The 27,667-nt window shown below is 37.3% G+C and overlaps 1 protein-coding gene across 1 annotated transcript in view; it reads left to right on the forward strand.

Moving 5' to 3' along the window:
• LOC149529628 (5'-3' exonuclease family protein) overlaps nucleotides 1-27,667 on the forward strand; it is a 136,932-nt gene that overhangs the window by 62,106 nt on the left and 47,159 nt on the right. Inside the window, exon 3 of the mRNA XM_089809081.1 lies at nucleotides 22,299-22,469. Coding sequence (XP_089665207.1) covers nucleotides 22,299-22,469 — 171 coding nt within the window. The remainder of the gene's footprint in view (nucleotides 1-22,298; nucleotides 22,470-27,667) is intronic.

Raw genomic sequence — 27,667 nt, forward strand, 5'->3', positions numbered from 1 at the left:
AGGATAAAATTGTAAATTTTGTACTTAGACGATTTTTTTTGAAAATTTGGATATAATTGTATAAACTTCAGTAATTTTCAAAAATAAATTTTTGTTAGATTTAAGTTTTTTTTTGGGAAAATCTTGAATTTTTTTGGTGAGAAAATTAATTTTGTGATGATGAAATCAAATAGGAAAATCAATTTTGGACTTTAGAGAAATGATCTATTTTGTTAAAAAATTAAAATTGCGTAACAAAATCGATTTGGATTAAATTGCAAAAATTGGCCTTAAATGGGTTTAATGTGCCTTGAAGATTTTAAAATATTTAAAGAAATTAGTAATTCAAAATTGAAAAAATCAATTTTGGCTAGCCAAAATCCGATTTTTAATGATATATTAGTTACTAAATCATCATTAAAAGGAAACATTTAACATCTACAAGGCTTTATTTGTTTATTTTTTGCAATCTTGGTCTAACTGGCAATTAAAAAAGTAAATTTCATCTTAGCAAATTTAATTTTTAACCAAGCATTTAATTGGGGCCAGATTTGTGTTTTAATTAATGTTTTTTTTTGCTCCCAAGGTCCTAGTCGGCTAGTTAAGGAGGGCAAGCAAATGGGGTATAAGAGGAAGTCCTTTCCCCTTATCTCCTCATTCTTTCTCTTCATGGTGCTTGGCGATTTAAACTAAATAGCAGATTTCCTTTTTCTTGGACGATTTTGAAGGAGCAAATTGGCATTTTTCCTTGAGCGATTTTCTTGCAAAGGCAGATTTTCATGGTGTTTGGTGATTTTTTTAAAGCAATTTGGATCTGCACTCTCCATTCTTGGCGATTTCTTCCAACTAGGGCAGATCTGAATTTCCCATTTGGCGATTTATTTTTGGTTAAGGAGAACATTTTCAGAATTGCAAACGAGGGCAGATTTGTTATTGTTTAAGTCTGATCTTACATTTTCTAGAAGGCTGCGATTTTCTCCTTGCCCTATCTGATTTTTGATGGAGGTGTGTTGTTCTTCTAGAGGTTGCGTTTATTCTCCTAAAGTTGGATGATTTTTTTTGTGGTGAAGGAAACAAGTGATAAGGCTTGATTTGTAGCACGTTCATGGACAATTTCAAGTGGGCCAAATTTTGATTTTTCAGCTAGGGCATCAAGATTTGCAAGGGATTTGAAATTCTTAAGTCTGATCCTAAATTCCAAAAGAAGATTCAACCGTTGGTAAAGGTAAGTTCAATTTGTTTAGAGTTGAAAGGGGTCCTTAAGCAGATTTTGCTCTTTTATTCTTGTCTAGTTTTGTTTCCCTTGGTTCCTCTTGCATTCATCATCCACCACTTCATCATTTCATCCTAGGTTGAAGATTGATAAGGGTAGAATCTATGATAGGATATTTGAAGAGGCAGAAATAAGCTAGACCACCCTAAGTTGAAGTTGAAAGATATAAGTGCAGTCCATCCTAAGGTAACGACAAGGCAGAAATAAGTGTTAGTCCCACCCTAGGTTGAAAATTGGAGATTGATAAGTGTAGTGATTGGACTTGGTGAGGTAGAAATTAGTGTAGAATCTATCGATAGAAAGAAGGTTGGAGATCGATAAGGGTAGTCCATATCACTTAGAACGAAGGGGAAGAAATAAGTGTTTAGGATGGTAGAAATAAGTGTTTAGGATGGTAGATGTTAGTGCAAGCAAGAACCCTAAGGGAACAAATTATAAGAAAGACAAAGAGGATATGATGCCCAAAACAACTTTCTTCTCGAAAATGAGGCGAATAACCGATACCAATGTCGTTACAATAAATATAATACAGGTAAAGGACAGACTAAAGGAAGGACAATTCCCCCTTGGCAAAGATCTACAAAAGCGAAATTGGCTACACGAAGGAAAGAAGGAGTCACCAGATCATCGAGGCTCACAGTGGCAAACTTCAAATTAGAATATGGCGATCTCATGGTGCTTCTTAGCCGGATCATGGGCCTAGCTCAAGGTATGCAATCTGAAAACTAGATGCACTTCTTTATTGATGAAATTGCAAATGGAAAATTGGCAAATTTGATTGGGCTAGGATCATAAGCGAGAATCTAGAGTTGCAACTTAGAACTGTACAAAACCAAAAGTAATTCTACATGGGATCCTATCTGTTTTACCTAATTGCTAGATTGTATAAAAGTCCGGGACTTAAGGCCTCAGGAGAAATTGACAGTGGGTCGGGGCAATATTTGGTGCATGAATGCTATCCGCAACTTCATTTGCACAAGAAGGATTACAAAATGTTTTGTGATGCCTTTGCTATGAAGACAGTAAGGGTATTACAAGGGACACCTGCTAAGATACTTTCATTGGAAGCAGAAGCAAAGGTAAAGAAGTATGCAGTTGGTTCATCCAATTCCTGCAATTCACCTACATTAGAGTAGCAGGAAGCATAGTTTGTCCCAAGAGGCTTCCAAGATACCCACCTGACAAGGTAGTTTTGATGGAATTGGCTAGGCAAATTGAGCATTATGATAGAATAATAAAACTTGAGGGTAAGTCAGGGATTACCTTCTCATTCGAAATTGGCAATGATAGTTGCCCCAGTCGTGTCGCCTTTGCAACTGCGGAGAAGGAATTTGAATGGTATCATCTAGGATGGTACAGAGCAAGGCAAGGATTCGGTCTTAATGGTCTTATCAAGGTATCTCATGGAAATGTGTTTAAACATGTTCCCACTATAGATGACTTTTGGGCCAATGCCAAGGATGACTTTCATGTGAGAAAGCTAGCTTTCTCACGATTGTCGGTGAACATGATGAGAGATATCAAATGGAGAGGCCTTGCTGTTCTCGATCAACTGGAAGATGATGGAGATGTGCTGAAGATTATGATACAGTAGAGGGAACAGAGTTGAATCTAGTAGATCGGGATGATCATCAGGATCCTTTCTTGGAGGCAGCTATAAGAGCAGTTGATTTGCATATTGAGTCATGGTGCAAGGAGAGATTAAGGAAGCTACAAAGCCAAAGGATTCCCCTTACTTATGAGAAGATGAAGCCAAAAGAAGGTCCAACAGAGTCAGTCGGATAGAAGGGTGAAGAAAGTAGCCGGCAACAAGAAATAATTAGAAGCAAGAAGAGAGCTTTGGAGGTTGAGAAAAGTAAAGAACATTTGGAACCTCCAGCCAAGAGACAACACGCAGTGCCGTCAAGGGAAAGTATAATTGAGGCCAGAGGCCAAGAAGATAACACAAGTGAACAAAGGACTGCGGTAGAAGTGAGCTCTGATTCAACGTCAAGTGGTTACATTAATAGCACCGAGTACTCTCCTCTCTCAGAAAATCAACGTGGAGATGACATGGCAGTTACTAGTGAAGAAGGAGATGGGTCGATTGATATTGAGGCAATAAGTCAGGCACTCGAGGCCATTGGTGATGCTTTGTTAGTCGAACCAAATCCTGATTTGGGGAGATGCACTGCACCACTATGGTTAAGGAAAATGCTTATTCCAAGAGGTGAGGTTGTAACTGCCCGAACAGTTGAAGACATCCAAGGACTAATAGAAAATGGTGATAGTGAGAACCAAAAACAAATGGCAAAAACGGTGGCAAAGGTAATCAGGAGTGACAATGATGGTCACCGAAAGGTTCAAATTGCTATACCAACAGTCAACAAGGCATTGGATGAGATTGCGGCCCAAGAATATGAGATAGTGGAACATAATTTGGGAAGAAACACAGATGATATGGAATGTGAAGAGATCTAGGAGGGTATAGCTTCAATGAGAGAAAGGTTGAGGAAGGCAAATGAAAGGATCATAAAGTTGGAGGCCGAGAACAAATATTGGAGAGATTGCCAGCCTATCCAACAGTTGCACCAGGCAGCCCTTCCTCAGGATAGCGGAAGAAACCTAGAAGAGATATCGGCTCAAATACATGAAGTTAGGGATTGGATCTATGATACAATCCAAGATGGGCGAAATTTCTTGCCTTTGTCTTGACATTCTGGTCATTAGTGATTGTTAGAAACAAATTCAGAATATTTGAAGAAGAGTGGAAGGATTTCCTTCCAGTCAAGGATTTAGCTATTCCTAGGTTACAGGCGTTCATTGGGCTACCAAAGGCATATTTGGAAAGGGCCAAATTGGTTAATGAAAGAGAATTGAGTACGATTGAGTCTTGGTTTGTTGCCTTGACTACTAGATTGAGAACACTTGAGGAGATACAAAATGCAGTTGTATAGCACAGCGCAAGCGTCGACATTTCCATTTCGACCATGATGAGCGAGGTTGGGGTGGCACTTGATTTTGAAGACATCAAAGAAGAGGACATTGATGAGACAAGACTTGGATCAAGATTGGATGAGTTAGGAAAGGTTGTTATCAAGAAGAAACATTTGGGCACCCTTTCCTCCCTCAATGCCTTTATCGGATTTGCAAAAAAGCACGAGAAGGACCATGAGAAGACACTACAGGCAGCAAGCAACATGATGAAATTGGCTGAGCTCAAGATAAAGCATACACTTTGCCCACCTATGGAGGAAGTCGACAAAAGGCTAGCTAGGTTCATTGCCATAGCTAAAAGAATGAAAGAAAAAGGGAGATTTATATTAGAAGATCATTTGATGTAAGCCCAAGTGGCAATTTCTCTTTCTTCTAGGGTAGGACAAGTGTCTAATTCTGATTGGCCACTATTTTGGTGCTTTCTCATTGGTTGCTACTTTTCCACTTTTTTCATTGGTCCATTGGCGAGGTGGCATCTTCTTATTGGCCGATGGGCTGGCAACCCTAATTAGTGTTTTTAGGATTCAATCTGGATCGTCAGTTTTGCTTCTTTATGTCTATCATCGGTTGTACATTTTGGCCTCTATATAAGGCCATTTGCTCTTATTTGTAATGGTTAGAGAAAATTGTTGCAAAGATAATGCAAAAAAATCGCTTTTCTTTCTCATTGTTGTGACTTGCATGGTAATTAAGAGCTTTTGGTGTTGTTGCATGGTTTCTACTTCCAACTAGTTAGAATAAAATTTCTTTTCAAGTTGTTAAAGTTGATTGCATTTCAAGTTGTTAAGTAAGAGTAAAGTAGATGAATGATTGCATGGTAGCATTAGTAGATGTTTGATAGGGATCAATACTAGGCCACTAGCATCCTAGTGGCTTGCTGGGAAGCTTTGTATGGTAAACTAGTTCAGTTTCCTTTGAATCATTACATCTATGGAGGTGGAGCCGCCGGTTAACTTTCATTAGATTCGATCCCTATCCATTTGCTAATCTTTCCATTCATAAGAGTAGGAGTAGAATAGCAAGTAGTTTAGGAGTTGGAATTTCGAAGAAGAGAGTTAGAAAGACACAAGTCATAAGAACCATTCGTCCTCCATCACCATCACCCTCTCCATCAATGTCATCTAGCATTCACACCGAATCACCATCACCATCATTCCACCAAAGTCCAAATCATCCTCAACCAAACAAGGTAAGGCCGCCTATGTGATTACCAACAAATCACATCGATATACTGAGTTAGTATCCACAAGTGTAAAGAACATTGGAGTCATTCTCATGTCCCATGAGTATTAACTTTTCAAGAGAGGAATTGTGTATTTGATACTTCGTAACAGATATTCAATTGCTAATATGCTATGTGGTATAAAAACTGACATCAACACTCTTCGAAAACAATCAAGTTGCCTTCAAAATGCCAAAATGGAAGCCAAATGAGAAGAGCAAACCCAACTGCAAACAAAATGATGGTTGAATGGTTGAATGGTTGAAAGGCCTCTATTAGGACTGTTTTAGGGTTTGGAAAAAAAATTTAGTATTATAAGCCTAAAAAGCACATGTTTTAATTGAAGTCAATGTCAAAGAAGTATATTTTTTTGTTTTCTATTCATGTTTCCCTGTGGATGCCTATGGATGCCATCCAGGCAGCATCTGGATGCGTCTGGAAGACTACAACAGGTTTTCGTCCGCATTCGTATGCTCGTGAATGGCATCCTGGCGGCATCCACAAGGCATTGTCTCGCCTTTGCGTGCCCTCTCGCCTCCACCTCTGCATCCACCCTCTACACCTACGAATCGGTATCTTAGCTTTTTATTAAAAATCAAGGGAATCTTTGCACACTACAATATGATTTTCATGAATGAGCTCAAACACAATTTTCCCCTTTTGCTAATGCAAAAATGGCAGGAAAAAAAGAACTAGAAAAGAGCATAGCATAGGAAATACTTTCCAAAAAGGCCTTCAACAAACTCCAATGAGAATTGGAAAGGGGATTGGGCTTTAATTCAATGGTAGTTTCCTAAAAATAAGCTTTAGCTGGTGTCTCTAACCTTGATTTCTGCTCCAAGATGCATGAACCTCTCTTTGGGTTGTACGTAGAAAAAAAGATTTTTACAAAGGGGGTCAAAACCATAGTTTTGGGACTCTGCAAGTCAGAGTAGGACTCGTTGAGTCTAACCCATAGTCCATCAAAACAAGGCAGATTACCTTTGGCCTAAGACTCGAGTCACCATGGACTTGTTGAGTCCAAGGACTCTCCTGACTTTTGAGCTTTGGACTCTCTCCGATAGTAGGTTTCATAAAGTGCAAAAAATAATAAAATAAAAGGGTTAAGTGAATTGTTTGTGCTTTGTATAACATCAATTTGACCTAAAAAGGTCATTCCATCCTTTGCTAATGCTTGTGATAGAGAGAAAAGAGTTAGAAAAGAGTATTGGGGTTTTGAAAGAGAAATTAGCAAACTGGTTGGCTCTCCCATATCGATTGCTGATTGTTTGTGCAATTTTATAGTTTGTAGTTAAGCATTGAGAGGAGCTAAAGGAAGCATTCGGAGGAGGCTTCCACAAACTTACTTGCATTTCCTTCCACAGACTTACTTGCATTTCCATTGGTTGTGCGAAAATTGAATGATCTTGTCTTTGTTCACTATAACCTTCGCCTTCACCATAGATAGATCTAGATCACCAATACATCACTGATTGTATTAGAGATTGTTGATCCACATGCAAAGTGTAACACAGAGATTACTGATCTTGTCTTCGGTGATGAAGACGTGGAGTGGGTTGATCAGGTGGATTGGGAGGCAGAGGCAGTAGCGATGGCAGTCAAGGAGGCTAGAGCATTAAGAGACCGAGTGCAAGACCCTGAGGCTAGGATTGATGGATCCGAGTCTAGTGATGAGGATTATGTGGGTGAGGATGAGGATGCTGTTGAGGTTCAACATTAGACATAGGGAGAGAGGATGGCTCTAGAGTCTTTCATGACTTATCTTAGGTGTATTCGTAGTAGGACATAGGCTACTATGAGCCTTAGTCTTCTACACTCTAGCTGTTATTTTGATAATGTTTTGAACTTTTGATTCCATGGATTTCATAATCCATGAATATTGTAGACATTTGACAGTGACACTATGTTTAACTTTCATAAATTCGCTTTTATACTTATGCGATCTATGGAAAATTGTGTATGTGTGTTAAGTAGCTTCTATTTATCTCAGTTATTGTGTATTTGATGTTAATTGACTAAAAGATTCATAAAAAAATCTTTGAATTTCATAGGTTTTTTGATTTTCCAAGTCCTTGCTGAGTCCAGTCACCAAATCCGAGTCTTGTAACAGTGGTCAAAACTAAAGTGGAAGCTCTGTTTATGGGCCCAACATTCTCCTTGATTGGTGAAAAACCTAAGTAGGGTCCAACTGATGTGGAGCTGCTGTATTTGCGTTAGAAACTCCTCCTTACAGGCTATTAACTGATTGTTTTATTTGTTACTTTATTATCTCCCTTCCTCTTTAAGACAACATCTCTTTGGCTTCTCTGTAATAATTAAACAGCCCCGACATAGATTCTTCATTCTGGGCTACATCATGGATTGTTATGATAGCTTGACAACTCTTAATACAGCCATATTCCTAGCTTATCCTTTGCATTTTTGCCAGTGAACACAGTGAGCTTGGGACATGTTTCTCTCATCTGTACAGTCTTATGACTATCATTTGTTCTTCATGACTATTTATATCTTTGTTACTGTGCATATCTAACTTGTGCTTGCTGTCATTTTACCGTGTCTCCATACTACTTCCAATTTCAAAATTGAATATAGTCATACTTCTTTGCTGTACACAACCAGCAAATCCTTTGTACTTGCCCCTTCCATATTACTGTGTTCACTGTCCTTAAGTCACTTTAACATCTCTGTTCTTTATGGCCAAGTCAAGTCTTTACCTTAGCACCCATGCCTATGATTTTTGCATATTGTGGATTACTGACTTCAACATTCCATCCTTTGGTTAGGACTTCCCCTGATTGTGATCAACATATCTGATTGTTCTTGCTAACCTGGGCTTTGTTCATGACTTTATTCCTATCATTATTGTCCTTGCATCATACCTGACGAGTGTCCTTGATCCTTAACCTTTTCTAGCAGTGTCATAAAGCCATTGAATAGATCACCGCTACATTCGCTTCTCTTCAAAGTGCAGAGAGTCTATGTTTATTATATTGCTGCTATCCTTCATACAGTACCATGGCATAAGCGTATTACTTCTCTTTGATACTGCATATTGAACAGAAGGTCTTGATACATTATTGTTTGTAGACATTCTTAGCACTGTTATTTGACTTTGAACAATACTGTTCAAACGTTGCTGTCCTCAAAGGCTGCTCCTAATGTTACAGTGGCTATCCTCTCATCTTTGATTTAAGATTAGTACAAAGCTTTTCATTGACGTACTTGCCTTATCTCTATTTTATGTTCTCTCACACATAATTGAAGATGTCCATGTCTTTGTGTTGACAACGACTCATCTCTGCCATTACACACTACTCGGTGTTCACTATTACATGACTATCATTGTGGTATTCTTTTCCTTGTGTCATTGTCACTATCTTCACTACTTTAGAAGCACATTACTGTTCTTTATTGTATCATCACTTTGCTTGAGCTCACTGACTGAATCCACTGCCTTTAAAAATTGAATGCCACTGATTTAGCTGTAAATGAGCCCCCTTAGAACATAATGGAAGGATCTCATTGCCTTTACATTGTGGCATTCTTTTCCTCTTGTTGTTGTCACTATCTTCACTGCTTTAGAAGCATATTACTGTTCTTTAATGCATCATCATTGCCCTTGAGCTGAAATATCCCAGTCAGATATTCCTCCCAATTTTTTACCACAATAATTTCTCAGAGCATAAACAGATAAATTTTGCATTGAAGACTAGCAATATTAAACAGCAATGCCATAGAAATTACTCAAAATTTTATTGCATTATAATATTTGGCAATACAATAACAATCCAATCATAAAAACAATGATAACAGTCAGATTGAATAACCAGAATTGAACCTGAAATGCAAATGTGAACTCTGTCGCGAATTCATCACAAAGATGAACCGAGGCTACATCCTATCCACCGAAGAAGAACTTGAGGGTTTGTGTCCTTGGATCTTGAACAGAAGTTGAAGCTTCCTAAATTTCTTGAAGAGAAATCTCAAACCAAATCAATATATAAGTCTGCTGAAAATGAATCAGGTTTCCTCATTTTATGCTCACAGTGACTCTTCAACTCCCTTCTTCTAACTTTTGTCTTATTCCCTGTTTTGTCTCCTTTAAGCTCACTTTAATACATTAAATTGACCCCTTTTAAAATTTACATTACGCTCTCAAAAGGTGACTTTAATATATTATGAATTGAACTTTTGGATTCCTAATGTCCCAAAAGGGGTCATTTTATGAGCTCATTGACTGAATTTACTGTCTTTTAAAACTGGATGTCACTGATTTAGTAGTGAATGAGCCTCCTTAGAACATAATGGAAGGATCTCATTGCATTTACCATAGATTAAAATTTGTTTGAGAAGTGGCAAATATCTCTACTTCTCGCGAGAACTTTTGCAAAACGAGAAAACTTAAGGTTTTCTGGCAAGAAATTCAAATTGAGAAAACTTTAAATTCTCACTGATAAGTTGGCCAATTTGGTGTGATAAATTGCAAACTTCTCGTAATAACTTAACCACTTCTCTTGGGTGGCACTAGTAAATCTAGGACACTTATCGACTTGCCCATTCATTGTTTATTTTGCAATTTTTAGAGTTTGGAGGAAAGGAGAAGGGTTTTGGCGGGGAGAAATTGTTTTTAGCACCTTTGCAAATCAATATAAGTTGATTTGAAGCAGATTCAAAGAGATGTTTCAAGCAAATCCGGATTCACAAGTAAGGTTTCTAAATTCCTTTTCTTTTTAGTGGGAAGGGGAAGAGGAGGATGTAGATTAGTTTCATATTTTACTTGACAATTTTCTATTTTTAGTTTGCTTTAGAGTTCAAAGTCTCTGAATATTGCTGCAAACCATCAACATTCCACATGAGGATGCAATTTTGTCACACACACACACACACACACACGCATATATCAACTTATTTGGTTTGTTTACTCATTCACTAACTCATTAGATGCATATCCTTATTGAATTTTGCAAAAAATGCATTTCTAATTAAATTCAAGTCATTTTTAAAATTCTTGATATTTTCTCAGAAGTTGCTGATTATCTCTGATATTTGCTGAGAACTTTATTTTTTGCCTCGCCGATAAGTGGCAAAGAACAAGATTTTCAACTATGACATTTACATTCTTATTTGATCGTCCTCACATTTTTACCACTCTGAATCAATGTTATGACATTGCTAACAACAAACCCACTATTTTTTTTGTTTTGATATCTGCTATGATGCTTGTGACCTTCAAGACAAAGTAATAATGAATGGAAACTTTGCCTTTGAGACAATGTAGTAGTGGGCTCTACCTTCAAGGAGAACTCATACTGACTAGATATGACATTGATGTTTTCTCTTGTGAACTCGTTGGAAAAATTCAGGTAGGGTACTGGGGGGAGCTACCACACAATGTCACACTTATTCAACTTTCTGACCTATAAACAATATTTCCTTTTTACTGATATCCACTATATTGCCGATTAGTTCACCGATATGGTGTAACCTTAATACCTATTACAAAAATTTAAAACCTTCACATGAAACATAAATGTTTACATGCATAACACATAACACAATGTTTTGGTCTCAGAGAAAACCCTTGGTTAGAGGGAAAAACTGTGGTGGGGATGATACCCACAACTCATCACTGTAGTAATAAGGATCTCGATTAAGAGCTTACATTAATGTCATCTTCTGAATGACTTCACCCTGTTAGGAGTGTTTGATACCCTATCATAAATATCTAAAGTCCTGTTAAAGATTACTCTATTAAGAGATTTTATCCCACTTATATATTGTTCACCCGATTAAGGGATTTGCAATAAGTTCCAAACTATAACTGCTAAGTGCAGTTAGAGACTACTTGATAAAGGGATTTTACAATCTTGTTACTAAATTGTTAGGATTAAACCAACAAGAAATTTGACCTGTGATCACTTTCTTCTAAAGCTTGTTAGATTGTTTCTGCTCCTCTGTTCTGCAATTCCTTTGTTCTTTATTCTGTTTTTCAGTAACATGCAACTACTTATTCAAGCGCACTTCTTCACTGTTCATTCCACAACACTTTTTCTGCTTCTGTTAATTACCTTATATAGCCATGATCCCAATCCTTGCCCTTTTCCCTAATTAGGGTTCCTCAAAGCTTCTCAAATCTTCCCTAGATCGTTCTCTCTTTGGATGTCATCCTTAAGTATTTGCTTTGTCTTCTCTGATAAGCTTTGCTTTCATTTGTTAGTTCTTCCTCGAATACAACACTCAAATCTTTTCACCTTTCTCTATAAATTGTTTTGAATGATTCTTTAAAACTTTTTCTTACTCTGTGCATTGGTACACACGATGGTAATCCCATTGTTCTCCAGGGTTGTGCACTTCCTTTTTTGCATTCTGTTGTCAAGTGTCTCGACTTTCCACTTTGAAAACACTTAACAAGATCATTAACCTCTTTCCTCCTATAGCCTACTGATTTCGTTTCTATCGGTTGCTGTAATAACCCTGTCCTGGTTCCAACTTGAACTACTCCAATTTAATCAATTTTTCACACCAAGAGCGTTTGGCATTTTGTCAAACATTTGGCAAACAAACTCTTCAACAATGTAATTGGAATTGCAATTATATTTTAATGTTCTTGATGTAGCCAAAATGTATGTGCCTCCCTCATTGTTTGTACTCGAGACATTTTTCAATTTTTCCAATACATATAAATGAAATGAAATGATCTTTAATTTCAAGACTTATGAAAATAACAAATTGCTCCTGGAATTACAAATAGGAAAAAGAAACCTGAGCGTGTTGTCTCCTTCAGATCTTTCTCCAACAAGAAATTCACAGGCCTGTATTGGCAGTATTTCAGCCTTCTAAAGAAGCCACGTGAATAGCTTAAACTGGTAGCGGTTAAGCAGGAAACCAATCACACTTTGGCGACTATTTGTAAAAAGGAAGAACACCAAAAGATTGGCACTAGGTCAGGCAATTTACCCGTCAAATGCAGGGGCCCAAGAAACAATATTTCAGACTGCCATTCAGCATTCAATAACAGAATTATGACAACCCTAAATAGCTGGAAGATAGGCTCCCAAACTTAAATTATTTTGCAGAATAATACAACGGCAATTATAGGGAAGATCTAGCGGCCAAATTGAGACCATCAATTGCTCAGATTATAAATGCAACTGCGTTCATGGCAGCTCCAAGCAGACCAGATTTCCAATGCCAATTCTCAGGAAAGTGTGGTGTTTTGAATGCATATATAGTCGCCCAAAAACTAGAAATTGAAACCTGCATCCCAATTCAGATTTCACAGGCACCGAAAACGAACTCCAACAAACCAATTAGGAGAAACGCCCAACTGCGATTTTCAAAAAATTACTTTATTTCCACCCAAATTTCACACTAGAATTCGCAGCCAAAAGCTTCTTCCAATCAACAATAATAACAGAATGGAAGATGCAATACATAGGAATTTGATCCACAACACCTCAGCTGTAGGATCAATGCAAAATTCAAAATTTTAAACTCCAAACCCTTATACCTCAGCAAGGGCACAAAATCCACAAACTCAAAATTTTGACAAGGACAACAAAAAACAAACAGATAATCAAATAATCAGATGCCTTTTTCCAATGAAATGATCTCATATTTATAATCCCTCATTGGAAAAAGTTTCCCAAATGAACTCCAATCAAGAAGCTTTACCAACACAACTCTTTTTAATTATAATAATAGTAACATTATTATAATAAAATATCATAATGATGTGACTAATAATTAATTAATAAAAATGAGCTCGTGCAATAACTAACCACATCCACTACAGGTGACGACCAACTGCCAGAGCCACCCATCGTACTGCCAAAAATAGTCTTACTAAAAATAACAAGTCTGCAATTGAGACCGAATCACCTTGTCAGCTCACGAGGGTCGCTATAGTGAATTGACTTGACTAACCATAGGAGCTCCCCAAAAATGGGGACATTACAGTCCTCCCTCCTCGAGATTGCTTGTCCTTCAGCAATTCGACATCACACAGAAACCTCCATGAGGATCCCATAAGAAGCACGTGACATCTCTATCACCATTGAACCAATTGCATGCTAGAATCATCATCAAAGCCAATAACATGATCTGCAACATAACACCCAACACCTGGGTTGGTGATGCTAAAGTCAGGACATCACTAAAAGACAAGTCCATAGGAGATCTCAATACACTCTCCTTCACTGTACCAACGCAATCTTCCTGCAGACAATCCAACTTAGACACAAACGAACTCTACACTTGATGCAAATCTTGCACATGTGAGTCAAATACAAGGCTGCATACACTCATCACAATATAAAATCTATTGCTACTATGATCATCTCCATCCTTATCCTTAGGCTATTGTGGCGACTCTTCCTCAATCACATTATTGTAAACCCACATGCCACGGTTTGCTGCCCCTTTCGGCCTCAACGCGCAAGTATGATCTTTAGAGAAGGACACCTTGCACCAATAGGAGAGTTGTCTCCTCCTCAGATCCTCTCTAGAAGTATCATTAGACTTCCCTATTGCATTGCCATTGTCCACAACAATTGGTGGGGACTTCTCATTAATAGGAAGATGAATAGAAGGTTTCAAAGCGATCTTGCCTCGAGAAGATGCCTCTAAGTCCTGCGCCTTCCTCATCGCACCTGTAAAGAAGATGGGACCAATGACTTCACCCATCCACGGAATGGCTCAGTCAATCCCTCCATAAATAACATCACTCATCTGTACTTTGAAACATCATAAACCATGACTGAAAGCCTTTGGAACTCACTGATATAACTCTTTAATCCACCAGATTGCTTTAGCTGAGCCAACTCCTTGATGTACATCCTCGGATCCTTCCTATCAAATCTCTCAATCGGGCGATCCACAAACTCTTGATAGGAAGTGATCTGATCATGCTGCAAAGAAACTAACTCGTAGTACCACAAGTCATGGGCAACCCCATCCAAATGTAGCAGTCCAAATTTGATGGCGTCCACCTTTGACATTGGACACAGAGCCAAATTAGTATTGAGCTTATGGATACATTGTTGAGCTGCAAGTCTCTCACTACCATCAAAGTGCTCCAATGTCATCTTATAGGCAACTTGCTGCAACTCTGTCTGTCAAGGCCTCTATTTCTTAGGTGTTGGCCTTACCTTGGGATGCTCCCGTTTTTGAGTCAACAAGCTATCAAATTTGAGATGCTTTTTAATTGCCCCTAGTAAGGCATCCCACTACGGAAAGTGTGCCACCATGTCATCAGCAAAAGGAGCGGACTCCGACTCAACACTGACAACATCATCTCTGGTCTCAGAAACATGGGGCTCTCCGGCCTATCATGAATGGCAATATGTCTGTTAGCTCTGTTAGCTAACCTACCTCAATCCTCAACTTGAACTCACTCCCCATCTTTGTATCTATTACCATCTTGGGTTCTATCCTTGACTCGAGATTTATGAGAACCAATAGAAACATCTTGAGGCCTCTCCCTATTGCGTTCCCGAGGGAGTGCTATCCGCTGCAGAGTGTCAAAAAGCTGCTGCAGTTTACTTGTCATTTGTTGTTCTCTAGCTGTACTAAATGTTTGTATAGCCTCTCTAACAATCTCGGAACTTGCATCAGCATCTCTGAATCCTGTTTCGGTTGAACCACCAGGACAACCAATAGATTGAAATTGTATCTTAGGTTCATCTTCCCTAGGTGGAGTGGTATGGCCTCTAGGGGTATAATGCATACCTGACACAAATCTCCTATCATCTCCCATGATACTGAATACCCAAACTCAAAGCCAAGCACTTCACAATCTACTGAGTACTGAAAATAACTGAGCCAAAATCCTGCAGGCTGGTAGGAAACCGCTTTGATACCACTGTAATAACCTTGACCTGGTTACAACTTGGACAACTCCATTTTCACCATTTTTTCACACTAATCTGATCGTTTGGCATTTTATCAAACAGTTGGCAAACAAACTCTCCAACAATGTTATTGGAATTTCAATTATATTTTAATGTTCTTGGTGTAGCCATAGTATATGTACCTCCCTTATTGTTTGTACTAAAGACTATAATTAATTAATCCAATACATAGAAATGATCTTTTATTTCAAGACTTGTGAAAATAACAAATTGCTCCTGGAATTACAAATAGGAAAAAGAAACTTGAGTGTGTTGTCTCCTTCAGATCTTCCTCCAACAAGGAATTCACAAGGCTGTACTGGCAGTATTTCAGCTTTCTAAAGAACCACGCAAGTAGCTTAAAATGGTAGTAGTTAAGCAGGAAGACCTCCAAACTTTGATGATAATTTGTAACAAAGAGCACCAAAAGATTGGTGCTAGATCAGGCAATCTACCTGTCAAATGTAGGTGCCCAGGAAACAATATTTCAGACTGCTTTTCAGCATTCAATGGCAGAATTAAGACAACCCCAAATAGCTGGAAGATAGACACCTAGACTTAGATTATTATGTTGCCAATTACAGAAAAGGTCTAGCGCCCAAATTGAGACCACCAATCACTCAGATTATAAATGCAACTGTGTTCAAGGCAGCTCCAAGCAGACCAGATTTCCAATGCCAATTCCTAGAAAAGTGTTGTGTTTTGAATGCATATATAGTTGCCCAAATAATAGAAATTGAAACCTAGTATCATAATGATGGCGTCCCAATTTAGATTTCACAGGCACCAAAAATAAACTCCAACAAACCATTTCGGAGAAATGCCCAACTATAATTCTCAGAAATTACTTCAATTCCACCCGGATTTTACACACTAGAACTCCCAGCCAAAAACTTCTTCCAAGCAACAGTGTTAACAAAATGGAAGATTCATTACATAGGAATTTGATCCACAATACCTCAGCTATAGAGTAAGTGCAAAATTCAAACTCCAAACCCTTATACCTCAGCAAGGGCACAAAATCTACAAATTCAGAATTGTCACAAAGACAACAAAAACAAATAGATAATGAAATAATCGGATGCCTTTTTTTGATGAAATGAGCTCATATTTATAATCCCTCGTTAGCAAAAGTTTCCTAAATGAATTCGACTCAAGAAGCTTAACCAACACTACTCTTTTTAATAACATTATTATAATAAACTATCATTATATTAAGGTGACTTTAATAATTAATTAATAAATATGAGCTCGTACAATAATTAACCACATCTACTGCAGGTGGCAACCAACTACCAGAGCTAGCTGCTACACTGCCAAAAATAGACTTACTAATAATAGCAAGTCCGCAACTTAGATCCCCTTATCACCTTGTCAGCTCACGAGGGTTGCTATAATGAATTGACTCGATGAGCCGTAGGAGCTCCCCCAAAATGGGGACATTACAGTCCTCCCTCCCCGAGATTGCTTGTCTTCAAGTGATCTGACTTCAAATTGAAACCTCCACCAAGATCCCATAAGAAGCACGTGACATCTTTGTCATCACTGAACCGACTGCATGCTAGAACCATCATCAGAGCCAATAACAATATCTGCAATATAAAACTTAACGCTTATGTTGATGATGTAGAAGTCAGGACATCACAAAAAGACATGGACATAGGAGATCTCAACACATTGTCCTTCACTCTACCAACCCAATCTTCCTGTAGACAATCTAGCTTACAATTAGACCAACTCTACAGTCTATGCAAATCTTCAATATGTGAGTCAAATACAAGATTGTAAACACCCATCTCAGTGTAAACTGTATTGCCACTATGATTATCCCCATCATCATCCTCAGACTTTTGTGATGACGCATCCTCAATTACATCAGTTCAAACTCACATGTCATGGTTTGCTGACCCTTTCGGTGTCAACGCGGAAGTATGGCCTTTAGGTAAGCCCCCTTGCACCAATAATAGAGCTATCTCCTCCTCAAATCCTCTCTAGAAGTATTATCGAACTTCCCTACTGCCTTGCCCTTGTCCTTAACAAGTGGTGGGGATTCCTCATCAATAGGTCAAGGAATAGAAGGTTTTGAAGCAACCTTGTCTTAAAAAGGTGCCTCGAAGTCCCGCACCATGATCATCGCTACTTGTAAAGAAGATGGGTCCAATGACCTCACCCATCCACAAAGTGGCTCAGTCAATCCCTCCATAAATAACATCGCTCGTTTGTGCTGTGAAATATCATGAACCATGACTTAAGGCCTCTAGAACTCACTAATATAACTCTCTAATCCACTAGACTGTTTTAGCTGAGCCAACTCCCTGAAGCACACCTCCAGATCCTTCCTATCAAATCCCTCCATTAGGCGATCCACAATCTCCTGATAGGAATTGATATGAACATGCTGCAAAGAAACTAATTCGTGGTACTTCCAGTCATGGGCAGCCCCATCCAGATGTAGCACTCCAAATTTGATAACTTCCACCTTTGCCATATGATGCTGTTGGGTGGAGTTTTTGTAACTGACAGTTTTGGGTAAAATCCAATCACAAAATAGGATGACCAACCACACGTGTGAGATAAAGTCTCTCCTACATTAAAGGGAAGGCTCCCCTTTTTCACCATTCCTTGGATAAACTCAAGGTAAGCAAGAAGTTGAGAGATTTTGTAAGGGGTGTTATTAATATTCTTTCCTCTTAACTTTCAGGAAAGAATCCACTTACCTACAGAGCAAGTAATGGGCAAGATGAAATCTCTAACTACACTTCTATCTCGTAGCTGAAAATGTTGATATCGATAAACCAACACCAACTCAAAGACTGATTGAAAGCGTACCGGTTTGGCTCTAAGTCCCATTTGTTGAATTTATAAGAAAAATCACTGCCATTGGGCGCAAAGACTTCTAGAAGTAGATGATTTCTATTCTATTCTATAAGAAAAACCTTTACCATTTGGGTGCAAATACTTACAAAAGTAGGGAAGTTCTAACTATTTTTTGTGAATTTGAGATGGTAATACAAGCTATAGTCAAAGCTCCTAGTCTATGTATCACCACAATCGCTCTCATTCAAAGCATTGACTCTGATTGCTTCTTAACTCACCATGCTCTATTATTGAACACACAATAACAACATGAATCAAAGACAATAGGCACAAATTACAGTCAAAGATTCTAATTTGCTCTATTACAATTGCTTCCAGTCAAAGCTTCAAATCCAATTGCTTCTTTTATTCACTTTTCTCCCAAATTTGTACTACACAATCAAAGTTATGCTTGCACAAGTATGGCAGAGCTTTCTTGCACAACAAAATATGATTTTTACAATGAGGGGGGTACTCCTTTATATAGGCGGAGTTGAGAAAAAGATGGAGGAAAAAGTGGGAGCAACTCAACTAACTTTGACCTAGTCTAACTAGCAAGAGAGATTATTGGATTACATGTCATTACACATGCCAGTCGTATTACATGTAATTACACATTTTCATGTAATACATCCTCTTTAATTACAAACATGAAAGAAGAAGAAGAAGAAAGATAGAAGAGGATTGTTTTGAAGGGCCTTGTACTTGGCGATGCAATCCTGGATGATATCAGGATTGGGAGTTACTATATTTCATGCCATTGCATTCATCTTGATAACCATGGTGTGGCATCTTTTGACAACCTCTGACTCTCTTTGATGAGTTGTACGTTGTCATTTGAAAATTTTATGCGATCAAGCTTTCTCACTCGAGTTGTTATGAATTCTCCTTTGTAGATTGGCACATTCCGGAATCTTTGACTCTTTGAAAACCCTCTTGACGATGTTTGGATGTAAACTCAGATTAACTTTCCATCAACACCTTTAACATTTTTATTTTTTACTTTTATTTGAAGCAAAGTGCTTGGTGCATTCCCACACGAACTCAAGTTCTCAAATAACCATTGGGAAATTGGAGGCCAAATGAATTATCGCTTCTTTGATTTGAACCACGCCTTCTTTACTGGATGTCTTCATTCTTTATGGAGCTCCTGACATATCTTGACTTGCTGCAACATGAAAGTTTCAAACAACTTTTTGACTCTCTCCAACGAGTAATGTTATTGCTAGAAGATTTGCCAAATGGATTTTTGATCATAGTGATTCTGATGGAGTAGACCATGAAGATGCTTTTCTTAGACAAGGTACATTACCACTAAAGAACAAGCGGATGATATTCTCATCAAGTCTCTCACCAAAGTAAAGTTGTGCATTCAGAGACTAGCTTGGACTTGTGAAGAATGAAGTGCTTGCTAAGAGGGAGTCTTGGCGTTAGTGATTTCTTGAAATGTACTTTATTGGATTCTTCTTTGTGAGAGAAGCCTTAAGTGGAACCCTTGTTCCATCCTTTGATATGGTTCAGGGTGGATGTCATGTGTGTGACGCCATGACAACACCATGTGATATAATTCTTTGGTGACTCCGTGTAAACCTTTTGTCATGTGTGTGACTCCATGACTTTATGCATCCCTTGTGTACATTATTGAAAGGTGACGATCTTTCAGATAATATACACTTGTATTCAACATTGTAAGGCAATGACTTTACAATGTTCACTATCATGATGAATATCATGGTGACTGATATTCATGGAAATGTCTTGATAGTTAATATCTATTGAACTTATTGATAGATATCATGCTGACTTGATATCGGTTGTGTATCAATATGTTCTCAATGAGATAATAATAGTGTATATTATGTGGCATAATATCCGTGGACGTGCCGTGACAAGTTATGGTAGACATCATGTGACGTGATGTAGGTGCACGTACCATAACTAGGATATACAAATATCATGCTGACTTGATATTTTGTGTACTCTTTGATATCATGTGTTAGGTGATATGTAAACCTATTCATACCTTGTTGTCTTCCCTAGCTAAGAGGGAGTGTTAAAATATGACAGTGTCAGTCAGTATGAAAGGATGAATTTGATAACTGTGTATGCATGCATTTATACCAGTTCACCATGTGAACTGATATACTTGCATACATGTACAATCATATATATGACCTAACTAACTATCCTTTCCATCAGCAATCTGACTGTGCATATTTTGCAAAGTATGAAATCTGTGATTATCTCTTGGAATTGTGCATTATCTTGCAAATCGATCAAGTATTTAATCATTGCTTTATATAGACTGATTATGATTTGTTATCCAAACAAATACTGATGAGATTATTGTTAAAATTAGTTAACTCTAACACCCGATTAGGATTGGGACTTTTGGAAGAAATTCATATTGAACCATCATGTCTCTTTATACCGATTAGACATGACGGCCTTTGATAGGGCTATACATATGGATGGAATCGCAAGAGATAGGTACCATTGAAAATCATAAATAGTACTATCTCTGCCATTAAACTTCAGAAGAAAGTAAAATATAATCTTCAGAATTCATATGTCAAGTCTGAACATTAATTTAGTACATGCACAAATTGTGATTGTTGATACCTGCAAAATAAGACAATCAAGATTAGTATTCTGGAAGTTGAATGAATTACAGTCTGCTACTAAGTTTACCAGTACTTTTACATCTCCCTAAAAAATCGATCAGCTACCTGTACTGCAGTATATTTTGCAGAAATAGAAAAGAAATGTGCAAATTTGGTCAACCTTTCAACCACAACATATATGCAATCCTTGCAATATACCTTAGGTAGCCCAGTAATAGTCCATGGAGATACATTCTCATTTCTGGTTTGAAATGGGTAAAGGGCTGAACGAGACTATTTGGATAGGTGTGCTCATTCTTATTTTGCTGGAAAGTAGGATACTCTCTCACATACTTTAGGACTTTATCATTAAATTATTTTCATGATAATTTCTCCCAGATTTGCTTGCAAGTCTTGAAGAGTCTCAGTTGAGCAAGCATAGGTACATCATGAAAAGTCCTCATTACCTTTACCTTGTGTGGTGAAGTAGGCACCAAATAGATTCTCTATATATAAGTGATCACCCCATTATCCACTGTGTACCTACTATCATGGACAGTGCCTCACATGGTTCTTGCTGTCCAAGAATCACTAGCATACTATGCTGAAATCAAATTTCTCCAATCAGCAATATTCTCAACCAATAACACAATTAAGGACTCCTAGAAAGTGCATTAGCAACTGCATTCTCTTTTCTATTGACACATACAATGTCAAAGTCATATGCCTATAGTTTGATAATTGGGTGTAACCTTGGAGAGCTCCATGGTGAAGCATGCTTGAGGTAGAGTAGCACCGAGATGGATGATGTCATGAGAAGGCCTTATGCTTCACCTTTGTGAGCATCACCTAGATGTGATGAGTGCTAAGTATACCATTTATTCTTGTGAGAGATGGGTTCATGTGAACCACTACTCACGAAACATGGGTCAATGAGCTTGCCTTATACAGAGTTGAATCCTGATAGATATATCATAACTTGACTTATTATGAAAAGATCTCCTACTTATCAATTAATGAGCTAAAGGGCTCTATAACGAATGGTTCGTAAGGCACAACACTCGCTGAAGGTTATGCAAATGGGGTAGCAAGCATTGTATTGTAGTTGATCTGGTAGTGGAGGATGGGAAATGTCATCATCAAGTATAGCTAAGTTGCTTTCTTCTTTCTATATGTGAAATGATTTATATATATATACTTTGAAAGTCACTGTTTTTCAATATGGGAAGCCATGGTTATTCAGTTTAAGTATATTATTCTATGAATTTTTTTGACAGTCAGTCATTAGCATTGGAATTTCTGTTGTTGAATGGCTGTAAAATCATTACTGTTTTTCTTTGCTCGAAGTTTAGATTGCCATTTTTGCATATATCTGATAGCACCTTGCATTATTTCAAAATTCAAACTTTATTAGTGGCACTAAGTTTGGAGTTTAATATCTATCAGAGAGTTGATATACTGATCCAGTACGCTATCATATTTTATTATCTTGTCAATAGGAACTGTTAGAACTTATGGGGATGCCAGTTTTAAGAGCGAAGGGTGAAGCTGAAGCTCTTTGTGCACAACTTGATAGAGAAGGCTGGGTGGATGCTTGTCTTACAGCTGATAGTGATGCATTTCTTCATGGGGCCAAATGTGTAATAAAGTGCCTTCGAGTAGATTGTAAGGCATGTTCACACTTAATCTTACAGAGGAAAACAACTGTTGTAAATTTGCTCTTTCTTTGGCTGATATAATTTATGTAAGTGAAACTTTTATTTGGCGGTCTTTCTTTAGTCTGCTGAATTATTGGACAAATCATTTATTTTATTGAGCTAATTTATATAACTACCATCAGTATTCTAGGAAACTTATATAAACTATTGATCTCACTCAGCTTAACTTGGATTTTTATTGATTCACAAGGGTCAATATATAATCTGCATAACCATATGAATAGTTTGGAATTTGCAATATGCTTGAGTAAACCAATTGAAACTTGTGTCAACTTAAGGTAAATGAATGAACAATTATGAAAGAATATTGAAGTAATTTAACACTCGTGTCAGCTTATGAAATGTGGTTGTACTAGCACATGCAAGGACATTGGTAAACTAAAGTCTAAAATAGGAATATATCTTTAAGCGTTCTAAAATGCTTAAGAATCTTTGTGGAAAGATTGACACTTAGAAGTTGCAGTACTTAGAAGAAGACAATTCTTTAGGTATTCTCCCAAAAAGGAACAAGGCAAAATACCTGGAATCAACCTGTAAATTACATTCCACCCAGCACACATATGTCCTTGGCTGTCAAAAAATCAAGCCTGCAGTACCCTTAAGCAAGTAGAATCTTGGCATATAGGCTTTTGATTCACAAGAACTTTAAGAAAGCTTTCTAGGCTTAGGAAATTTATCTTTCCATGTAGGCCCGTAGTTGACCCTACAAGACCCTAGCTGTGCCTGGGGTAAGTTGGGTGGAAAAGTAGTAAAAAGAAAACATATTTTAATCTATCTAAATCTGTGTCTTTCTGGTTGCTATTAAAGCAGATCATTCAAGAATTTAAAATATAGCTAAGTAGGGACGAACAATATGACAATTCAGTATTTAAGTGACTCCATCTTGCACCAGTACCAGAAGCAATTATTTTATGCATGTTCTACTGAAGAAGCCTTGTGTAACACGATATTCAACATTTCTGTTTGAGAAAAATTCTTACAATGTTATTGAAAGATATAGACCTGCACCCTGATCACTGCCTTTAGTAGAAAACTGGATAGGTACCATTTGCTATTACAAGGATAGGTACCATTTGCTATTACAATTTTGGCCTACCAAATTTATGAGGATATCTTGTATTTCCTTTAGTGATTTTTTGTTTATTTAGCAGATTAGCTTAATATTTGTATATTTAATGCAGATCATGACCAAAGTTTTAAATATTACATGTATATTTTTTATGCTTGTACTCAAGTGGTACTGAACCCAGGTTGAAAAGCCTGGTAAATCCAAACCCTGAAACCGAACTGGAACCCGCAGCTTAGGATTAGTTTGATCTTGAACTAATACCGTGTCCCATTTTGTACATACATACATTATTATGATGCAATAATCTTTGCAACTCACATACCTTAGAATTGGTTTAAATTCTTATTGTTACGAATTTCTACACATGCTAAAATTCAGCTCTAGCATAGCACAGATAAAAGGATTCATACAAGTAAGCATGTCTATTTGATTCCTACATTCAGTTCACTTCTATTGCAAAATATGTTTCATTATGTGCCAAACTGAAATATGTAAATGTTCTTCATATTAACCATTCAATGATATGTACAATTGATAATATCATCTGATAAATGAAATGAATAAGCTGAATGTAAATGTTCTCCCAGCCAAGCTGTGAGAGTAGCTTTCACTACAAAAAGTGTAACTATTCCATGCAAGTGAAAGTTTCGTAGAGAAATGAAAGAGCATAAGGGTCATAAGGAGCCAGTCATTGCCTAGTTATGACTGGCTGGTTGCTTGCGTGCTTGCCATTCCGGTTCTGGTTCATCCACTGTTTCAGCTTTCCAAGGTCCAGAGTCCTGCAATGTAATGAGAAAAATGAGTTAGATTGTGTGATCTAAGAAATGCCAGCTCACCTCCTCTTAGATGCACAAGCATTTTATTCTTCTACAATGTACTTGCATAGGACAGAAAATGAAAGCATCAAAGCCATCAATGAACATTTGCAATAGAAATCAATTGTACATGGATATCAAAGGGACATGTCTTAATATGAAACCTTTTATCTGTGATTTTCTTTTATTACAAATGTCAAAGTATCAAAGAGCATTAAAGGGACAAACTATATTAGTTTTGAAACCTTTTGATTTAACATGTGTAAGAGCAACAAAAGCACATCAAGAATTGCATGTGCACTCAAGAATGTGGTGGCAGAAGATAAACAGCAAGAGGAGCAGAAACTTTAATTCTTGCATGAGAAGCACAAGTTCAGACTACAGAGCAGAGTAGCAATCTAAGCATCATTTCCAAAAGAAGACGACAGGCAAGCAATACATTCAGAGGTGAAGGAAAGCACAACCTATAATCAGTATGATGCAGTAGCAAGAAGCAATATGTAGATGCAGAAATGGTACTGATGGAGGTGTTATCAGCATTTTGTTTCTCACTTCAGTCATCATAATAAAAGTGTCATTTCAGAACAATATAGCAATTGCAAGGTGGAAAAGTGTGAAAAAGGAAGAAATGTGTGTAAAAGCTGAGACCATTTCCAAGCAGCTCCAAACAGCATCATATTACACAAATTTTAGAGAAATACATTCATGAGTATCAGGTAATGCTGGAAATGAAAGGACTTAAAAGGTGACAGGACTGAGATATATCTATGTGAGAAAGTCATGTATTGGTTCACTTGAATGACAATATGTGTGTGATAGAACTATGTATCATGAAGGTGTTTTATTATCTCAACAAACAACCAGCAGAAGCGAGAATGAAAAGAAAGTTCCAGTATTGAAGTAGTTCAGGAGCATATATCTCTATGTAATTCAGATATTCTACAACAGGGTCAACAATATCATGCTTAGAAGTCCACATTGTGGATATCTAGAATTATAAATACTACAGACGAACATGCATAAAAAAGGATGTCATTTGATATCACAAAAGAAGTATGCTACTTTCAGAAGTAAACAGAGGTCATCCATTTTTGCTGATGTATAATTATCATGGGTAAAGCATTTGACAGAAAAAACAACTTTGGGTTATGAAGTCAAATTGAAAGAGGACTTTACTGGAAAATTTTGAAAAGAAAGAAAGGCCTGTGGTAGCAAAAGAGAACAAAACCCTCATTCAAGAAAAAATTACAAATCACAATGCATCTACAGTTAAAGGCCAAAGTACTCAGCAGGAGAAGCCATAGCTGTTCCAAGCAAAGAAAAGATGTCTACAGGAAGAGATATGTTCTCCAGTCATAGTCTACTTAATACTAAATAAAATAGAGAAACCCTGTATGTATCAAGAAATGGCATCAAATTCCAGAAAGGGCAAGTGTAAGAGAAACAACATAGAATATACAGCAAGCCCTTCACCAAATGTTCCTATATCAAAGCCGCCTACAACTGGAAGTAACAACTAAAATACCCAAGGGCATAATCTTTGTGCCTTATCAATTTCAAAATGAAATCATAAAACACAGTTCGGGTTTTTAATAGAATCCATCAGTAATAAGGAAGGCCATGGATTTCAATGCACCGACACCAACATATGACAAGCAGTTTCAACAAATGGCGGCTCACCTTCTAAATCGAGCTCCAAAAGACAGAAATTCATATGTGAGAAGCAAGAAAGCATCCAGTGAATATCAATGGTGGCATCCTCTAGCAGCGGCCATACAACATACGACAGAGAAATGATGGCTCCCAATATATCTTGCACAATTTTTTTTTTTTTGTAATTTGCAGTATCAATATATCCAGATTTGCGCAGGAAAGGTAATGTCAACAGCTAAAATGAGAGCAGAAAGCACACAAAAACAATCAAAAGTGCAGGTGTTATAACCAAAGGAGCAAAAAGATGAAGTCCAAAAACCATAAGCAAAAATAGTTTTGATAATATTGATACCTTCATGTGCTCGTGAAAATCAACCAAAAGAACCCTATTGACAACAAGATCAAAGAAAAACCAGAGCATTTTCGCTAAAGCAAACCCTGGTAATAAGAGCAGCTTTTCCTCTCACAACTTTTAGGAGGCACAAATGAAATGAGAAAAGTTTCTTCATGGCAGATGTAGAGTGAAAAATCGTTCTCATCAAACCCTACAGGAGTGGCACTTTTGTTGTTTCCAGAAGCATTGTATGGCAAAATGGAGAAAAGATGAGTTTTGCTTAGGGTTAATACTCCTAATACTAGGAGGAGCGGATGCCATGTTGCATTTCCTTGTCCAAGTCTTTTGTTCTTTGAAAGCCGAAATTCTCATCTTCTTGTTTGGTTTTGAATAACTGTAATCCTCCTATTAAAGTTTTCTAAGATCGGGTTCTTTGTTTGCATATGAAATAAGATTTATGCTTATTAATATGTTAAATATTAGAATCGGGTTAGGAAGTTATAATTACATGTGCTAGGTATAATTTTATTACTTGGTCATAAGGGGGAGTTATAGTTTGACTCATGTAGTTCCTTTTTGTTAATAAGGCATTCAAATTTCAAATTTGTAATTAGTGTTAAATTTTTTTTTTTATATTAATTAGTTTTAAATTAATTGATAAATTATGAATCAATTAATTAACACTAAAATAGTGATGCATTGTTGATAGATTTGAAGGAGTCTTAGTCAAGGAGGTCGCCATGAGGACTCAAGTGGAGTCATAAGAAGAAGTCTTTGTTGTGATTAAGTCACAAGGTGCAGTGGTGTCAAATGATTACTTCCATGTGTCAAGATGCTTTGGTAGACTTTGAGTTTCACTGAGGAATTCTTAGTGTTTTTAGGAGTCTCTTGGGGTGTTTTTTGACTTGTCATTATAGGAGCATTATGGAGGGACAATTTGGCAGTTGTTGGAGACTGTTTGGAGCTCTTTGAAGGCCTTGATTTCAGGGATTTTGTTTCTGCTCGACCCAGGATGGTTCCACATTTGAAGGATCATTTATTGAGAAGTTGGAAGGGGTGGAGGCGGATTCTCATATATGCTATCATTTGTACATCATTTGAATTATTCAGTATTGAGCAGAGACCTTTGTACTAAGCATTGTGTTTTCAGTATTCTTTCAAATCTGAAGTATGTATTTTAAGGGCCTTGGAGAAATATAAGGAGCATTTTGGATCTATCCCTGGTGTATTGTTTTGCATGCAGATTGGTGATTGATATTCTTTTTTGTGTTTCTTTCTG

This window comes from Cupressus sempervirens, chromosome 11 (genome assembly GCF_028749045.1).
Source record: "Cupressus sempervirens isolate cs-2001-9-10 chromosome 11, ASM2874904v1, whole genome shotgun sequence".
Lineage (NCBI taxonomy): Eukaryota > Viridiplantae > Streptophyta > Pinopsida > Cupressales > Cupressaceae > Cupressus > Cupressus sempervirens.